We start from the raw sequence: 16,760 nt of genomic DNA, 5'->3' as shown, positions 1-16,760 counted from the left end.
AAATGTTTCTCGTTCCGCACGTTTCATTTTTTGGGCGGCCTCTTTTTTTTATTATCTGTTTTTGGAAAAGTTAGAATGAACAAAAACCAACACTATTTACTTGTACTTTGTACGGAGTAAAGTATGGCATTTGTCTGCCTTTTAATTCAAACTAAGGCCATAACTTTAAATCGATCCTTGTTACGCTAGGTCCCTATTCGATAGGTCAATTACCTTGCAGGATTTATTTTGTAAGTTCGCTTCTGGCCTGGAAAATTTGACGAGGGAGAAAAAAAAATCGATATTCATTCCAACACACGTATCGCTGACGACAAGATAATAAATAATTAAAAATAACAAAAAACGCACCCGCCCTCTCTCTTTTTTTTATAAAAAATCCGGACGAGAAACATTTGTTTTTTTTACTTGGTCTAAATTATTATGTGTAATCGCACTTATTAGCATTTATTGGTATATTCAAACTCTGTAGTCAACAATAACATGGATCGCATTGTTGATATCTACGGCCGTCGAAATGCTAGAGGCAGCTATTTCTTTTAACGTGTTTTATAAGCTCATATCGTAGATTCTTATGCAAGGATTTTTCACTTCATTTGTAAGCCTATGTTAGTGCATCGTATGACCCTCGTTTCCTCTGGACTGTTTCGAAAAAATTTGGGCAACTTGCAAGAATTTTTTGGGCAAATATCTCACCCCCCCCCCCCCCCTGGCAAAAATTGCCCGTACGCCTATGATTTTAGATGCAGTATTCTCATTTCTGGTAAGCTGCGCAAGACTGTCAGTCGACACGCGCACTTGTGGATGACGACTGCAAGTCACATACATGTGCAGCTGAAAACACTTTTGAGCCTTAACCCTAAAGTTACTTGTGTAATATATCGAACATCAGAGACCATGATGCTCATGACATTTCCTAACCCAAGCAAATAAGTCTGTGGCATCAGCCCAGTTTTTATGACAAAAATCTACAAGTAGGTGTTTAGAAATGTGATAAATCACTGTCTTGAGTGTTTGATATGTCTAATCTCAACCAAATCTAAACCTAAGGAGTATTTGGAGAAATTAATTTTGTAAAAACTACATTATTTACTTGATTAATTGCCAATCATTTTAGAGGTTTTTAACTTATTATTTCCTTTGTTATTTTCTAGCTTTCAACTTGGAGACTTGTAGGTCAGTATTTTGTCGATTTTTTCTGTTATTTACGAATAATTTGTTGCTGTAAAATTAAAAAGTTCCAGTTAAGCAACGGAAAGTCCACTGCTGGCTTATAACACATTTCATTGCTTAGCATGCAAGAACAGAAGAAACTGTTAAGTTTTGCTCAATGGAGAGGCCATACAGCTGTAGATTGGTTTGTTACAAAATGTAGCAAAATTACACAATCTCCCCCCAACCCCTCTTCCTTTTTTAAGCAAACCTCATAGGCCTTCCCCTTCAGTAAGAGCACAATATATGAAAAAGCACCCAGATAATGAAACCGTGTTATAGTGCACATATTTTGCCAGTTCCTTGGCCCTTCGTCAAATCAAGGTTCCATTGTTTTACATACCAGTAACCTTTATCGTGTCTGCTGGAAGGACACAATTATAGGCAGACTAGAAGTTAGCATGGTTTTCACCTGAGCATGGAAAGTAATTTGAATTTTCTTTGGTTAAAAATTTTGCATTACTCAGGGTTTTCATTAAGAATTGTAATAGCAGGAGATAACTGTAAAGTAACCGGAGAATGATTTTTAAAGGTTCCGCACCTAAATAAAAAAATAGGTACAGGCCTTTAAAATTTAGCCAGAGAATTCTTTGTAGTAGAAGGAGAATTCTCCGATCTCCGATGCCTAATGAACACGCTGATTACTGCATGGATGCATAGTGATTGGTTAAAAAATCTTGCGCCACTTTCTCATCCAATCAGAAGTAAAACCAAAACCAATCATGACGCACTTGCACACATTTTCTCACGCTTCATGCTGGGTATGTTTGCTTTCTCTGAGTTTTGATTGGTTCACTGGATTTGATTTGATTGGCCAGAGTGATTACTTTCTTGGTTTTGGATTAGTCAGACAATTGAAAACCGCCCTAAACTGTTTGTATTTCACTGGGTGTCCACTAATGGGAAGTGTCCGCTACAGTAGGGCACTTAACTTTTTATTATATGGGCAGCATTACTACTAACTTTGTGCCATTTCGGAGCCACTGTTTAAGCATTATTGACTTAATTTGTATTTTACTTCCTTTGTAATAGGATTATGATCACCATGTTGGATGTATCCTTGAATATAAGATAATTTAATTTGCATCAATTGCTAATTCCTTCATCACATTTGGCAAGCAATTCAACAAAAACTATGTCAGACAATTCAATGTATACACACTGTGGTTTCCATTTGTTTTGGATATAAAACTTTTCAAATCGGTTTGATTTTAATTTTCTGGTAGCATAATCAGTATCAGAATCTAAAGCAAGGGGCAAAAAGTCCCTTGTTTAAAAAATTCAAACCAAAAGCTAATTATTTAAACCACAACATTTGCTTTTTTATTTGGGAAACATTGCAATATTTAGCATTCAGACTGCATATTTTTTGCACTCACCCCAAAACAATGAAAGTTTATATTTGTTTATATTTGCCTACTAGTTGCAGTTTCATATTTGTTTTATTACAAGTTACATTATTTTACTTGGATTCCTTAACAGTTGTGCAGCGTGACTTTAGTGGCAAAATGGGTTTTAATGAATTTAAGGAGTTATGGGGAGCGCTGAACCAGTGGAAGGTGAGTCAAGCAGATAGAATGCATTTACCATGATTACAGTCAAACCGATGTTAATTCATGCACTCTTGATGAATGAGCACAATGTGTTGTTCTGGAAAAATTAATATCCATACCCCTTGACTATTCTTTAGTTAGAGAGGCCTTTCAAGGGGGGTAGCCGTGTCGCAATGTCACATGTTTCTGGGAACCGATTTCGCCAAGCCAACAGCTGTAATGTCACTGTCCTTTTTCCCGCTATTGTGTTGCTGTCGCACTGTGTCGCTGTTGCATTTCAGTGCCATATACATAATGACGTCGCTTGTCGCTGTTAAAATGTTCCTGTGTCGCCAGAATTCAGGGTCATGTCGCCTGTATATAAAAAAAAAAAAACAAAAACCAAAAAACACAAAAAAAAAGTTAATTTTATAGGGACAAATATCAAACAACATCCAACAAGTGTGATGTAGATAAAAACCACAATTGGCAGGAGACTGACCAGACATCTATTTACAAAGCAAGGAGGTGTTGAATTCTTCACCACCAAACACAAGTCCAGATAGCGGCAGGGAAATGATGCAGACCAGGGACCACCAGACTGCAAGTCCAGCACCCTAACTACAGTACTACCGTAATGATTCGATTTAGCGCCCTCCTTCCAATAAGCGCCCCCTTACGAATAAGCGCCCCCATTCAAATGTGTTTTTGTAAATAAGCGCCCCTATTCCAATAAGCGCCCCCATTCTAATAAGCGCCCCCATTCTTATAGGTGCCCTTATTCTAATAAGCGCTCCCTATTGCGGTTAAATGCCCCTATTCAAGTCATCGACGTCGAATAGAGAAACGCATGAACATTAACCGTACCGTACATGTATATATGTACTGCTTAAATGAACAATTCTTTTAAAAGTAGCTGAACTTGCAACAATTTGCTAATATTAATTAAAGTTTTGTTTTGAACATTTGGTTGTTTCTCGAAAAATTAAATAAGCGCCCTGTCCCCCCCCCCTCGAATAAGCGCCCTCCTTTGAGGTGCAAAAAGTAAATAAGCGCCCCGGGCGCTAAATCGAATCATTACGGTAGGCCATGGCAGTGCTGCCTCCTCGCAAAGTACTTCTAAAAAGCTACTTTTTGTGTAAATTATTAAACATTAAATGGCCAAGTTAGGGTGCTACATGTATAAGGCTTGAGTGAGGGGGAGGTGAAAGGGGGGAGGTCTCCCGGGGAGCATAGGGGGTGGGATAAAACAGAATAGTAATTTTAAATGCACTGGAACTTTTTAAGCGATAACTAATTAATCTTTTCTTGTACTGTATTACAGACTACTTTTATGCAGTATGATTCAGACAGGTCGGGTACTGTGGAACCACATGAACTACATGGGGCACTCAGTGCGTTTGGTAAGACTCAGTGTTGCGGTCACATGTCATGTCATTGTGTACACGTATTTATACCATGCCATAGAAAATACAGCCAATCAGTATACAGGAAAGCCGTTGTATATTCAACAGTATTCAACCCAACCTTCCCATCGTGCGCTGCGATCTTATTTTCGAGCAAAGATATTGTATAGTGTATTTTCTATGGCATGGTATAAAATAGTTGCACATCACTTTCTCGTGGTATATACTATGGAATATCACTGAATATCCTACTTGTCACTTGTATTTTCTTGGTATACACACTTGCCTAAAGGCTCCTGTATATACTGAGAAAATACAAGTGACTCGTGGGATATTCCATAGTATACCACTCGACAGCGTTGCATAACTAGTATGTACATGTATTTAATATACAATCTTCGTTCACTGTCCAAAATCCACGCGCGCTATTGGTTAAAATCGATCACGTGATTTTGCTTTACCTGTCGTCAGCAAACTCCGACAGTGCAGTATTGACAATAGTGCACAAAAAAAGAAAAAAAAAAAAAAAAAAAAAAAAAAAAAAAAAAAAAAAAAAAAGAAAAACGCAAAAAATCGTGCATTATTGAAAATGTCTTCAGCTTCAAGGCTTGTAGAAGTGGAAGAAAAATGTATTCCTCAAATTACCAACGATCCAATACCAAACAAAATCGAAGAGGATAACAACTTGAAGCGCTTTCATGTTCAAAGGTAAACTGCAGCTGAATAAATACATTTTTGTGTGCGATTGACTTGCTTGTAGTTTCTTGATTGTGAAAACCATCGACTCGCTTTGAACATTTTTTTATTTTTTTTTTTTTTTTTTTTTTTTTTAATTTTTTTTTTTTTTAATTTTTTTTTTTTATACTGGTCCCCCACCCTATCCGGTTTCCAGGATAAATAAAGTTATTATTAACAAGCTTCTCGCTGACTGTATTTATGAACGACCACAGCAGCTGATGAACGATTTTATGAACCATTTTAAGCTTTATTTCTGTACGGCTTATTTGTGATTTTTATATTATTGATGTAATCCCATGTAATTAAACTTATGTACTACTACACTTCTTATTTTTAAACATTAAGCTTATTGTTTGAAGTTCGTTAAGTCGATGATCGCTTGCAGTGTACTCAGATTGTATATTAAAAGGGTTAGAGTCTGTCCGTTCGTGTTTTGTTGACAAATACACGCACTTGCTGGCCTCACAATGAACTCGAAATTTTCAATACTGCACTCGGCTACGCCTCGTGCAGTATTGAAAATTTCTCGTTCATTGTGCGGCCAGCGCATGCGTGTATTTGTCAACAAAACACTTACAACAGTCTCTAACCCATAAGTAAAGCTTGTCATTAACAAAAGAGGAATGGGACAGGGATTTTCATCATCTGGTTTAGGGGTGTAATTTACAGATTTTGGTCTATCTTTGGGTGTTCAGGACAGAACGCCAATAGTTTTAGCCGTCAAGGCCTCGTTTAGCGTTGCACGATAAGAAGTAATAATCGCTGTCATACTGTGATGGCGGTCTGGACCAATCAGGCATGGAAAATGGTATCTTTTAGGGGTCAAAAAAGGCTTGAGCCACGCCCAGATTAAGCCTGGTTTCCATATGATCGCAGACGATCGCAAGGATCGCAGAAGATCGCAGATTTGTAGGTTCTGCGATCTGCGATCGTATGGAAACACACTTTTGCGATCGTTTGCGATCGTCTCGATCGATCGCAGACGATCGCAGAAAATAGAACCAAGTTCTATTCCCTGCGATCGTCTGCGATCGTTGCGATCATATGGAAACACAATTGCGATTGACTGCGATCAATTGCGATCGAAATTTATCCCATAATATTGATAATCGATCCCATCATTCAACACTTCTGCGATCGTCTGCGATCTTTTGCGATCATATGGAAACAGTTCGCCCTTCGATCTTTGCGATCACACGGTTCAGTAAATTTCTGTGATTTTGCGATCGTCTGCGATCCACTGCGATCGTCTACGATCATATGGAAACCAGGCTTTAGTCTCCTTTAGGGGTTTAAATCAAAGTTTCCAACGAGCATCCCAGTCCTTTTCATAAGGGAGTCCCCCTACTGGAGTGATGAGATTAGTTTATGAGATGAGGATTATTTATTACTCTTAGTATTTCTATCCAAAGCAAGCGTATTTTTGTTATTTTGTAGGATATCGATTAAGTCCTAACGCGTTGAATGTCATTGTGAAGCGTTATTCAACTGAATTGCGAATCACGTTCGATGACTTCGTAGCCTGCTGTGTGCGCCTGCGAGCTTTGACAGGTATGTACAGCGGCTTTGTTTGTTTGTTTTTTTTGAGTCTGCTTCTTGCAACTCTCGTAGGGATTCCATTTAGCACCCTACATCCAATTAGCGCCCCTTCTAATGATCGCCTCACTTAATTAAACGCCCCCATTTGGAGATGATTTAGAAACAGGGATTTTCGGTTGAGTGTCGTATTAAAACCAAAACCAAAGTAATCACTCTGGCTAGGCACAAAGGACATAGAAGTTGCTGTGAACCAATCAAAACTTGAAAATACATGTAGCCGCGGGAAAACGTGTGTTAGTGTGTCACGATTGGTTTTGGTTTTCCTTCTTTCTGACTGGTAGAGAAAGTGGTGGGAGTTTTTTAAACCAATCACCAAACGTAGTGATTCAAAACCAAAGCAAACGCGAATTTCTTTCGACACTCAAGTGAAAACCGCTCTAAGAGCCCCATATTCCAATAAGTCACAACAATTCACAACAGTAAACCATGTCAGTTTGCTTTATAGATCTCTTTAGAGCAGTTTTCAATTGAGTGTCGTAAAACCAATACCAAAGTAATTACTCTGGCCAATCACAAAGGACCCAGACAACTCAGTGATCCAATCAAAACTCGAAGCAAATACATGTAGCTGGCAAGAAGCGCGGGAAAACGTGCGCGAGCGAGTCACAATTGGTTTTGGTTTTAGTTCTGATTGGCTGAGAAAGTTGCGCGAGATTTTTAAGCCAATCACTAAGCATAGTAATGCAAAACAATTTACTTTCGTTACTCAAGTGAAAACCGCTCTAATCCATTTTAGAAACGAACGGATATCATAATCTTCCAGCAAACCTCGAACCTGGTGATAACTCGAACCAAAGTCGTTTCCCTTTGATTTGCTTCACTAAGTCCGACATTGCAATTTTACCCCCGATTTTTCGATTTCTCAAACCAATTTTCGTTTCCCTTGAAGGTTCGAAAAATCTGAATTCCACTGTAGTTACAGGCAAATGCAAACTTATCATTTTCATTGTGTCCACTTTTTTTTTTTTTTTTTTTTTTTTTTTTTTTTTTTTTTTTTTTTTTTTTATTTTTTTTTTTTTTTTTTTTTTATTTTTTTTTTTATTTTTATTGTTTTTTCTTTAAGCGCTTTTGAACTTTTAGGATAATGGCGCTATATAAATAATTTATTATTATTATTATTTTCTCTGCAGATCAGTTTAGAAGACGCGATACTTCCCAGACTGGACAAGCGATGTTCCAGTACGACGACGTAAGTTTTTCTTTTTTTTCAACCAAAAAAAAAACGCAGTGTCCCCGAGACCATAGTTGGTAGTGGAGACTTTGCCGAGACGAATAGACCTGTTAAGGGACGGACCATTATTTTTTTGGAGGGGGGGCGGGGTATGAAAAATATTGAAAAAAATGTTTGCAGGGCCTGGAAAGACAAAGTAAATTGTTGCAAACACGATATGTATAGCAAAAAATAGTAAGAATTTCGAAAAAAATCTTTGCAGAGGTGCATAAACTAAAAAAAAGTTTGCGAGGACAATTTTTCACCCCCCCCCCCTCCAAGAAAATAATGGTCCGCCCCTAAGCTACCTATGAAGATTGCCCATTTCAGATCATGTGATGTTCTTTTTTTGTCTATCTGGAAATTATTTATTTTTACATGAATTTGGAAAGAGATAACTCTCGAGGGTAACATCACGTGGTCTGAAATGGGACAACAAACAAAACGAAGCTAAAAAGGCCTAGTCTGTAAGGTTTACTCTGTCGACGAATTGAAACCAGATCTTCAAAACGAACTTTTATCAGAAAATTGATGCTTTGTCATCGTGTATTCGTATTGTTGTGTTTCGTACTTCTTTGTTTAATCGCGGACCCGAATTCCCTTGCACACCAAATAATTGTAAATTAAAGTAATTCTCTACCCTTCCCAACCTCCTCATAAATGTAATGTGCTAGAGTCTATAGGGCACCGTACTTTTCTTAAAAAAATACTTTTATTTATAATATTTGTTGTCGTTTTCAGTTCATCCAAGTGGCTATGTACTGCTAAAGACATAACACAAGTTCCTGCAAGCTCTTACAAGACAATATTGCTAAAGATTTCTTTTGTTTTTAAAACTTGTAATTTGTAAATTAATTTCTTAGGCACCATGTATAACAAATGGTCAAACTCAACACAGTTCAATCAAAGAGGCTGGATCTCCTTTTAGACATGGGTGAACGCGACCCCGCGCGTATGCTCCCCGCGAGTTCGTTTTGCGCGCTACCCACGCTTTGGCCTCCATTGTAGTTTGATCATAATTTCAATGTATACGAAAAAAAATTCTTTTGCATTAAAACATCACGCACATAGTTGTAGTGTATCACTAAGTTATATCATGTACTTGGTACGATAATGTGCTTGCAATAAAATAATAGAAATTTCAAACACTTGAAAGAAATCATTCTTAACCTTACCGATCAACATTACCACTTTAATTCGACTGTCCACAGCCTCTCTATTATTCAACGCAAAAAAAGCACGAGTATCGGCGGCGAAGAAGCGTGAGTGCCAGTTCTCTCGCCGTTCTTTCCCGCGCTCATCGATCGAAAAAAACTACGAAAAAATAGAGGGCTGTGAACAGTCTACGCTTTAATGAGTCCGGTTAACATGGTGCACGAGTCATCAGCACGGTATTTTGCCTCCACTACACAGCTAAAGGGCAAATAAGTTTATTTAGGTAAGGCTACAGAGCGAGCATAAACCGCAATAAGTAAACAACTAATACTGAAGTGTCAAGACAAGACTGATTAGCACGGAGGCCAGAAAAAAACCTGCCATAAAGAAGCCGGAAATCTGGGTAGGAACCATGGCTCATGCTCCAACGATTGGTAGCCCATCCTACGGAGGCTAAACAAGTAAAAGCAATGCTAGTCAGCAACAAGGCGGAAGAAACTATGAAAAACTTAAAACAAAAAATTAACGGCCTGAACAGGGTTGGTTCAGAGGCCAAGATGGCAAACTCCCCTCATATACCCCTGGCTAACCCCCATAATGCACCGGCCTGGGGCCCAGGCCGTGTTGTATCCCGTGCCGGCAAAATAGAAGTTTCAGCCTTCTTCGCAACCTCATTCGTCAGAAACAACATTTCCAATCAGGGTATCCTGATTTGATTTGAATTGGTCTTTTTTAGTCGGTTAAAGCGAGGGAACTTATTAAATCTGGTCTGAGAAATTTTAAATTTATTTTTACTTTTTTGTTGCTTTAGTGTCGATGATAACATAGCTCCCTTTCCATTAAAGTGGCGTTGTCGAATGGTAAGAGTCCCCTTCGAAGGCCTGATTGAATCGTCAGGCAAACCTTCTTTGCACTAACAAAATAAGCGTTGCGTGACAACCAAAATAACGGCTGCGAAGGAAACTTTCCGAGCGCCAGCGCAGGCCTTCTTCTCAGTACAACGAGGTTTGACTCTCTCTGTCACGCAACTCTGTAAACTGGACTACAGTCAACTCTCTCTCTTTATATAACGGACGCCTCTTTAAGACGGCGTTGGTCCCGTCCCTTCCGTTTTTCTGTTATTTTCCTGTAACTTAACTCCCAATTAGACGGACCTCTCTAAAAAGGACTGTTGGAGCCGGTCCCGACGGTGTCCGTTTTAGAGAGAGTTAAATGTAATCGAGATTTGCAAGAGATCCCTACTAATGAAAGGGAAAAAATGCAGAGACAATCACTCCAATTTAGGTTTATTTCACAGATTCTTTATGGCCAAGACTGTTGCCTTTCTATTTTCCTCAGATCGTGTTCTTTTCACGTGAGAAAATAAGAAAGCTGTGAATAGCCGTAATATGGCCAGGTACGCCTATCAGAGTGCTTCAAAGTACTGTATGTCAGATGTCATTGGCAAGAGACGAATATTTTATTCAGCTTATTGGCGCAGATAAAGTCTAATCGAGAAACAAGAGATAAGAACAAAATAAAGAGAAAAGAATATCTTGTAACATAACTTTACAGGGGAAGTACTTGGTGTTCATTTCACGTCACGCCTAGCATCTTTGCAGACGCCCTTTGCGTTCGTCACGAAATCCTACCCACGTGGAGAAGAAAGATTGCGTTACGAGCCCAAAGATGCTCTGTCAAAGAGCCCATGTTACGTCACGCTGAGAAAAGATAATTTTATCTTTCTTTCTTCTTTCGATCAATAATCTCCAGAGTTTTCGCTATAAGCTTTCCAACAACATTCCTAACCCATGAAGCATCGGAGAAGACTCCAAATCCGTCGTAATATGATTCATGCATATGTCATTAGTATGGTTAAAAACGCTCGTATCCATTTCCTTCGCATGATAGCTCTCATCCGACTGCGCATGCTTTAGATCGTTCACAGTTGTTGCAACGGCAGCCTCATCCCCAGATTCCACATGCAACGTTGGCCATAAACGCGCGGGATCTGGGAGAGAGATTGGTGTTGAGGCCGATGAACTAGTGTCAATGCCGTTCATTAATGCTTCTGTAGGATCAAGTTGATCAAATCTCTTAACATTATTTCTGCTGATAACAGGTGCCTCGTTTTCATTAGCATTCCCGCCATCTTGATTGTCCATATTTGGCTTGAGTAAATTTTCACTTGCTTTCTCGCCGTTGCAATAAGGTTCAGTCAGGAGACTGGGTTCTACGAGGTTATTAGCACTGAAGTTTCCAACTTTATCACCAAAAGGTGATTCTTGACTGGATACCAGTTCCTCTTTTTTGACGTTCACACACAACGGAATAGGACTAAGCACTAGATTCTCTTTCTTATCATTCTCAAAAGGCCGAGCTTGACTGGGCTCCAAGTCAAGTTTCTCGGCGTTTTCGCTTGGTCGCAAAGAAGCTAAGTTCTTTTTCTTTCCACGTTTATTTTTAAATCGTCGTGGTGCGTTGTTAAGGCCAAGGCATTTCTTTAGAAGGTTTTTGTTGCCCTTACGCTTCTTAATTCGCTTTCGTTTCACATCCATAATCTTGGGTTTTTCAACAGACGTTGTTGTATCGTTTTTCTCGAGGAAAACATACTGTAAATCCACAAATGGCTGCAAAAAGTAAAATATAAACAATTAAAAAAGTGAAATACATAAATCGATTTTAAATTTTTTTTTTTTTTTTGTTATCTGTATGTTATATGTTTTTAAGGCAAAGAAATACTTACAAGGGAGGGAGGGAAGGGGGGGGGGGGGGGTAAGGGCAGGAGACAGACTGGTACAGGTACAAAAACAGACTTTTTCGTGAGCATGCCCGCGCTTCTAAACTGCAAATAATAGTTATTTACCTTGGAATAAAGGCCGTATATCCTGCACACTTCTTTCATAGTCAGGTGACCATCTAAAATTTCATCAGAGCGGATTATTTCGGTCTGTAAAAAAAAGAAATAAAATAAATATAATTAACTAAAACAGTAAATTTTTTAGATAAGAAATACTCATGATGTTGCACTCAAAATTGGAGTGAAAGTTTTAAAGAACGAAGATTCATTTGTCAAACAGCATACTACTAACTAATGAACAACTACTGCATATCAGAAAATAATCAGGTAAATATTACTTAATTAGAAAATAATCAGATAAACATGAAATAATCAGGTAAAACATGTTATGTTATTCACTTACACCAACTCTTGGTTAAAAAAAAAAAAACATTTCTATCCTTGTTGCAGCGGTCGTTAGATGCTCAGTTATTTGAAACACATTTTTCGCGTTCTATCGTTTACACCTATCGCTAACTGAGAACATGCTTGTGGAGAACTATAAACGGCTTTGTCCGAAGGAAAAACAAGTCTTCTGTGAAAACGACGGAATATGAGTCCTGATTTCTTGATTCTACCGTGTAACGATAACAAAACTTCAGAGTTAAACATCACTAAGATAAAAACATTTTACGACGCTTACACTATGTGTCTCAGGGATGGTAAATTTCATGACCAGGAATTTCTTCAACACTTTCACAGTCACTTCGGACGAACAGCGTAGATAACGGGTCGGGAAGACCTGGGAACAAATTACATAAAAATTACAGTTATCTAACGAGCAACTTCTTGCTTCTCTAAAATCATATCATGTTTTATAACACATATTGGGATCTCTTTTTGCCTTGATCCATAGCTTTTTTTTATGACTGCACGAAACACAGGCCGTAAACTGATGTTTCATTACTTAGGCAAAAAAAAAACCTTTCCATTAAATCCTTAACTTTTCAAACCTTGTAACGAAAAGCCTATAAAAGCCTTGCACTTGACTTTCATAAAACTTTCACGTATTTGAAAACATGAACAAAACAATCTCTTGCGATCAAAAGCCCTTGGTGTTCTCGAGAGTAGAATGCGTGGGTTCGGTTTCTTCTCTTTTTTGTTAAATACAAACGTGCGCCGGCGCCTTTTCTCCTTTTTTTAAGGAAACCGTAAAGGACAATTGTGTATTATAAAATATCAAAAGAAGCTCTTACATCCTTTTCCATACGATTCCTCGTCTTCCTAAATAATAAAGAGAAAAATGCATTAGCGAAAGAGGATTTACGATTACGCTATACAGTCGAGTAGCCGTTTACGGAACACACATTAACCTGCATAGCCAAATGCGACAAAACATTCATCCATGACACACACAAACATTGTATGCCCGCTATATTACAAACACTATATTTGTTACCTCCAATAAGAAGGCATTTCCCGTAGGGGGACAATAAAGCAAGGCTCATACGGGACCGGTTTTTAATGGTCCCATTTAAAACCTCGGACCGGATTAGGCATGCTATAAATACCCCCTTATTCGATGCAGTCCGGTTCTTCAATCTGCAGAAGGGCAGGTCCAGTTTTGGAACCGTTCCAGTCCCAAACGTGACAGGACTAGTGTGAACACCTCAGTTAGCCTCCAATAAAAACAGACATGGGCATTGTACCAACGGGGGCGTCCGCTTAAGGGATGTTCGATTTCGTTTTCTAACATTCTCGTCCCCATAGCTCTTTCGTTTCTCTTAGCCGGCAGGGCCTTGGCACGAGAAAACGAAGGGCTCTGGGGACACAGAATTTCCAGTCCTAGATTCTAGGACTTCCGGTCTTCATGTATGCAGTCATGACGTTTCAAAAGAATGTATGAGCGATTCGTTTGGTTTTCGACTTCCGTTTGGGAATTCTTTGTTCCAAACAACCAATCAAAAAATTCGAATTAATTCAAAAATCCTATGTCCCCAGAGCCCTCCGTTTTCTCTCCAAGCCAGCTAAGAGAAACGAAAGGGCTATGGGGACGAGAATGGTTTTCTAACTAAAACACATCGACCTCTTCCTTATCTCGTTCCCAGATCTCTTGTGGACGAAGCTTAGTCCACTAGAGATCTAGGAACGAAATTAGCCTCGTCATAGCTTTTTACAAAAATCAGTTACATACCTGAAATATTCGAGAGTGATGCAGACTGGATCGTCAAATGGAAGAGCATCCTTATCCTTCTCTTTCGAGGCTGTATCATCATCATTTGCTGCGGCCTCTTCAGTGGCTTTACAAGAGAGAAAGAGCATAGTATTCTTCAGTCCTGCTATCCACCGTAACAACCACTTATTTGCAAGGGAAAACAAGTATTTTCGAGAATTGATTGAGCCCGCGATTTCGTAAAAGAGGTTGCTAGGTAACATGACGAAAGTTTATGACGTCACAGCTGACGTCATCATTTTGATATGCTTGCAAGTGCCGTTCAATTGGCCGAACATCAAGGCCGTGACAAACGAGAACACATTCTGGCAGACACGTTGTTGCCCATGATGCCTCTTGGGTTAGCAAACGAGCGGGAATCAAAATGGTTTTTTTTTTCATGCTGCACAAACCTGGAAACTTTTTGTTGCGGACACAAAATGTTTCTGAAAAAATAAATACACAATTTTTGTGTCCGCAACAAATGTTGCGCGCGGGGACAAAAAGGAAAACAATTGTGTTCGTAACAATGTGTCCTCGGCCTTTATAATCGGAACGTTTCTAGAAGAGTTTCCAAAAACAAGGGTAGATCGAGACAAGGTAATGGAATTATCAACAGAAAACTGCAAACCTGGTTCATTCTTGTCCTGTTGACTCGCTTCAAATTCTTTGCGCCGATTTACTTCTTCTATAAAGAAAAACCATTGTGAATTCAAGGACGGCTACTTTATTAAATTGCTGGATCTGAAAAATAGAGGTTCTAGCATTTTTTCATCAACTGTCAAATGAGGGTTATTTTTACCTTCGTGCATCAAAGAAGGCCCTTCATGGACGGACTATAGCGACACTGAACAGTCGCCACTTTTAATGGACTATCAATTATCAAAACAAGCTGTAACGGAAACAGGTATAATAAGATAATAAACAACTATTCTATTTTGTGCTTACCATGATATATACCAGGTACAATTTTGTACACGATATCTTGTAATGTCCTATCTGGTCTGAAAATTAAACATAATCACATGGTTATCGTAACGTATTGGGGGTTGAGGAAAAAGGAGAGTTGTTCGATTAAAAAGTCTGCATACGAGCTTAATGGCCCATGAGGCCGGCACATATCCCGGTTTCTGTAGCATGACGTGACTAGAGTAATTTAACTCCCCCTGGATGGGATGCCATTCCATCACAGGGTTACCCCCAGCAGTAAATTCGCCGGTACCCGCCCATTTATACCCCTGGGTGACACCGACCAGGGTTCGAACCCAGACCGCTCGATCCGGAGTAGTTGACATAAAATCTCCCTCACCTTATATGTAGCAGAGGTTTAGTTTTGTGTACTTCCGCATCACAGACGGGACAGTGGTAGGATGTTTGAAGATACTTCACGATACAGCTACGACAAACTGCGGGAGTAAAACAGACGGTTACCTTATTTGAACAAAATTAAATAAATAAATAATGAACAAATAAATAAATAAATAAATAAATAAATAAATACCCAGCCCCGAACGAGCAAACGAACGAACGAACGACCAACCGAACAAACTAACAAACGAACGAACGAACGAACGAACGAACGAACGAACGAACGAACGAACGAACGAACGAACGAACGAGCGAGCGAGCGAGCGAGCGAACGAACGAGCGAACGAACGAGCGATCGAATTGAACGAATTGAACGAACGAACGAACGAACGAACGAACGAACGAACGAACGAACGAACGAACGAACGAGAGAACGAATGAACGAATGAAAGAACGAACGAACGAATAATTCATTTGCCCATAAAGATTCCCTTCAAAAGCCAGCCTACAATCGTCCGCAGTGAATTCTTGAGAATACCTTTTGGGGGGGGGGGGGGGATGTTTATATTATTAAAGCTCGAAGTTACAGATCACAATAAAGACAAATGATGCACTAAGCCAATCAGAACTCGAAACCCAGGCATGAAAATAGCCTCCTTTGCAGCCGTTGTTTGAGCTCGTCACGCAACTTCACTCGGAGGGAGCGTTGCGTGACGAACCCAAACAACAGCTGCGGAGACTAGCATGCAAACGGCGCCAATCGATGGTAAGCGCACGAATGTTTAAGTTTTTCGAATTTTGATTAGTTGACGCTAGCTTTATTAAACTGCATGCAAAACGACAAGACACTTACACGAATGTAGGCACTCGACAATAGTTGTAGCGTCCACCAAATACCCGCCACACAACACGCACATGATGTGAGGGTTCAGGTCTTGTAGGTGCATCGTGCGTAAAGACATCTTGATTTCTTGACGCGAGCTGAAAAAAAGGAAGGCAAAACCATGGAACTCGTGACTGAAAGTGAGTAAGAAGTAAGAAACATGTCTTTAGAGACACTTGTTTTCTCCCTTTTCCACGGAAACTCCGGAGACACCACACCCCCCAGAAGAAATATACACTGGTTTTATAGTCGCGGAGTTCGGACTTGAACGTTCGACGCCGAATTATTTTTTTTTAATTTTTGCGCAATCTTAAAAAAAATTCTGCTCAAACGTAGGGTTCTCGTCAAATAAATCATTTCAAGCCACATCTTTTTTTAAATATAGATTTGTTTTATCTTTCCAGTACACAAGACGGAAACGTTACGGTATTGGACAAGAAGTTTTCAAAACCAACAAAAGGTCGTGGGCCTTAGAACATTGTAGCGCATTTTCTTGTTAAACGGTAGGATTTCAAAACAGTATTCCTATAATCTTTTTGTAGCTTCAGTTACAAATTTCGGCAATCCATTTCAAAATTCTTCAGTCGATTTTCTTAAAAAAATAATCATTACGCGCATTATAGGGCTTGCTATTTTTATATCTTTCGTTTAAAGTTATCGACATCCCTCGCTGCAAGACCTGATAACAAAAAAAGATGACAGTTGAATTACATTCCCTGCAGTTATTTTCTCTTTTTCCAGCCAGTCTCT

At 39.2% G+C, this 16,760-nt stretch overlaps 2 protein-coding genes across 5 annotated transcripts in view; one reads left to right on the top strand and one right to left on the bottom strand.

Moving 5' to 3' along the window:
- Positions 1-1,037: 1,037 nt before the first annotated feature.
- Positions 1,038-8,853, top strand: LOC144661558 (sorcin-like). Its single transcript, XM_078522371.1, has 7 exons — positions 1,038-1,173; positions 2,242-2,263; positions 2,700-2,768; positions 4,066-4,144; positions 6,323-6,436; positions 7,615-7,673; positions 8,436-8,853. The coding sequence occupies exons 2-7, from the start codon at positions 2,246-2,248 to the stop codon at positions 8,460-8,462; spliced, it is 366 nt and encodes a 121-aa protein (XP_078378497.1). The 5' UTR covers positions 1,038-1,173; positions 2,242-2,245; the 3' UTR covers positions 8,463-8,853.
- Positions 8,854-10,286: 1,433 nt separating this feature from the next.
- LOC144661535 (uncharacterized) overlaps positions 10,287-16,760 on the bottom strand; it is a 29,350-nt gene continuing 22,876 nt past the window's right edge. For 2 of the 4 annotated variants that reach the window (XM_078522337.1, XM_078522336.1), the window contains exons 2-10: positions 15,981-16,108; positions 15,129-15,225; positions 14,768-14,823; positions 14,437-14,507; positions 13,802-13,896; positions 12,864-12,891; positions 12,311-12,409; positions 11,695-11,778; positions 10,287-11,458 (exon numbers count right to left, since the gene is read on the bottom strand). In XM_078522337.1, the coding sequence (XP_078378463.1) occupies positions 10,610-11,458; positions 11,695-11,778; positions 12,311-12,409; positions 12,864-12,891; positions 13,802-13,896; positions 14,437-14,507; positions 14,768-14,823; positions 15,129-15,225; positions 15,981-16,089 (1,488 nt within the window). In that variant the 5' untranslated portion in view covers positions 16,090-16,108 and the 3' untranslated portion in view covers positions 10,287-10,609. Of the gene's footprint in view, positions 11,459-11,694; positions 11,779-12,310; positions 12,410-12,863; positions 12,892-13,801; positions 13,908-14,436; positions 14,508-14,767; positions 14,824-15,128; positions 15,226-15,980; positions 16,109-16,760 lie in introns of all 4 variants that reach the window. The other 2 variants (XM_078522338.1, XM_078522339.1) reach the window with 2 other exon arrangements.

This window comes from Oculina patagonica, chromosome 7, assembly GCF_052425735.1.
Source record: "Oculina patagonica isolate OP01 chromosome 7, crgOcupat, whole genome shotgun sequence".
Taxonomy (NCBI): Eukaryota; Metazoa; Cnidaria; class Anthozoa; order Scleractinia; family Oculinidae; genus Oculina; species Oculina patagonica.
This window is presented reverse-complemented; position numbering and strand designations above follow the sequence as displayed.

Bases quoted from the DNA above. Each gene is read 5' to 3' on its own strand.
- LOC144661558 (XM_078522371.1), top strand. The intron at 2,769-4,065 runs GTGAGTCAAGCA...ACTGTATTACAG, and splicing joins GAGCGCTGAACCAGTGGAAG to ACTACTTTTATGCAGTATGA. The intron at 7,674-8,435 runs GTAAGTTTTTCT...TGTCGTTTTCAG, and splicing joins CGATGTTCCAGTACGACGAC to TTCATCCAAGTGGCTATGTA.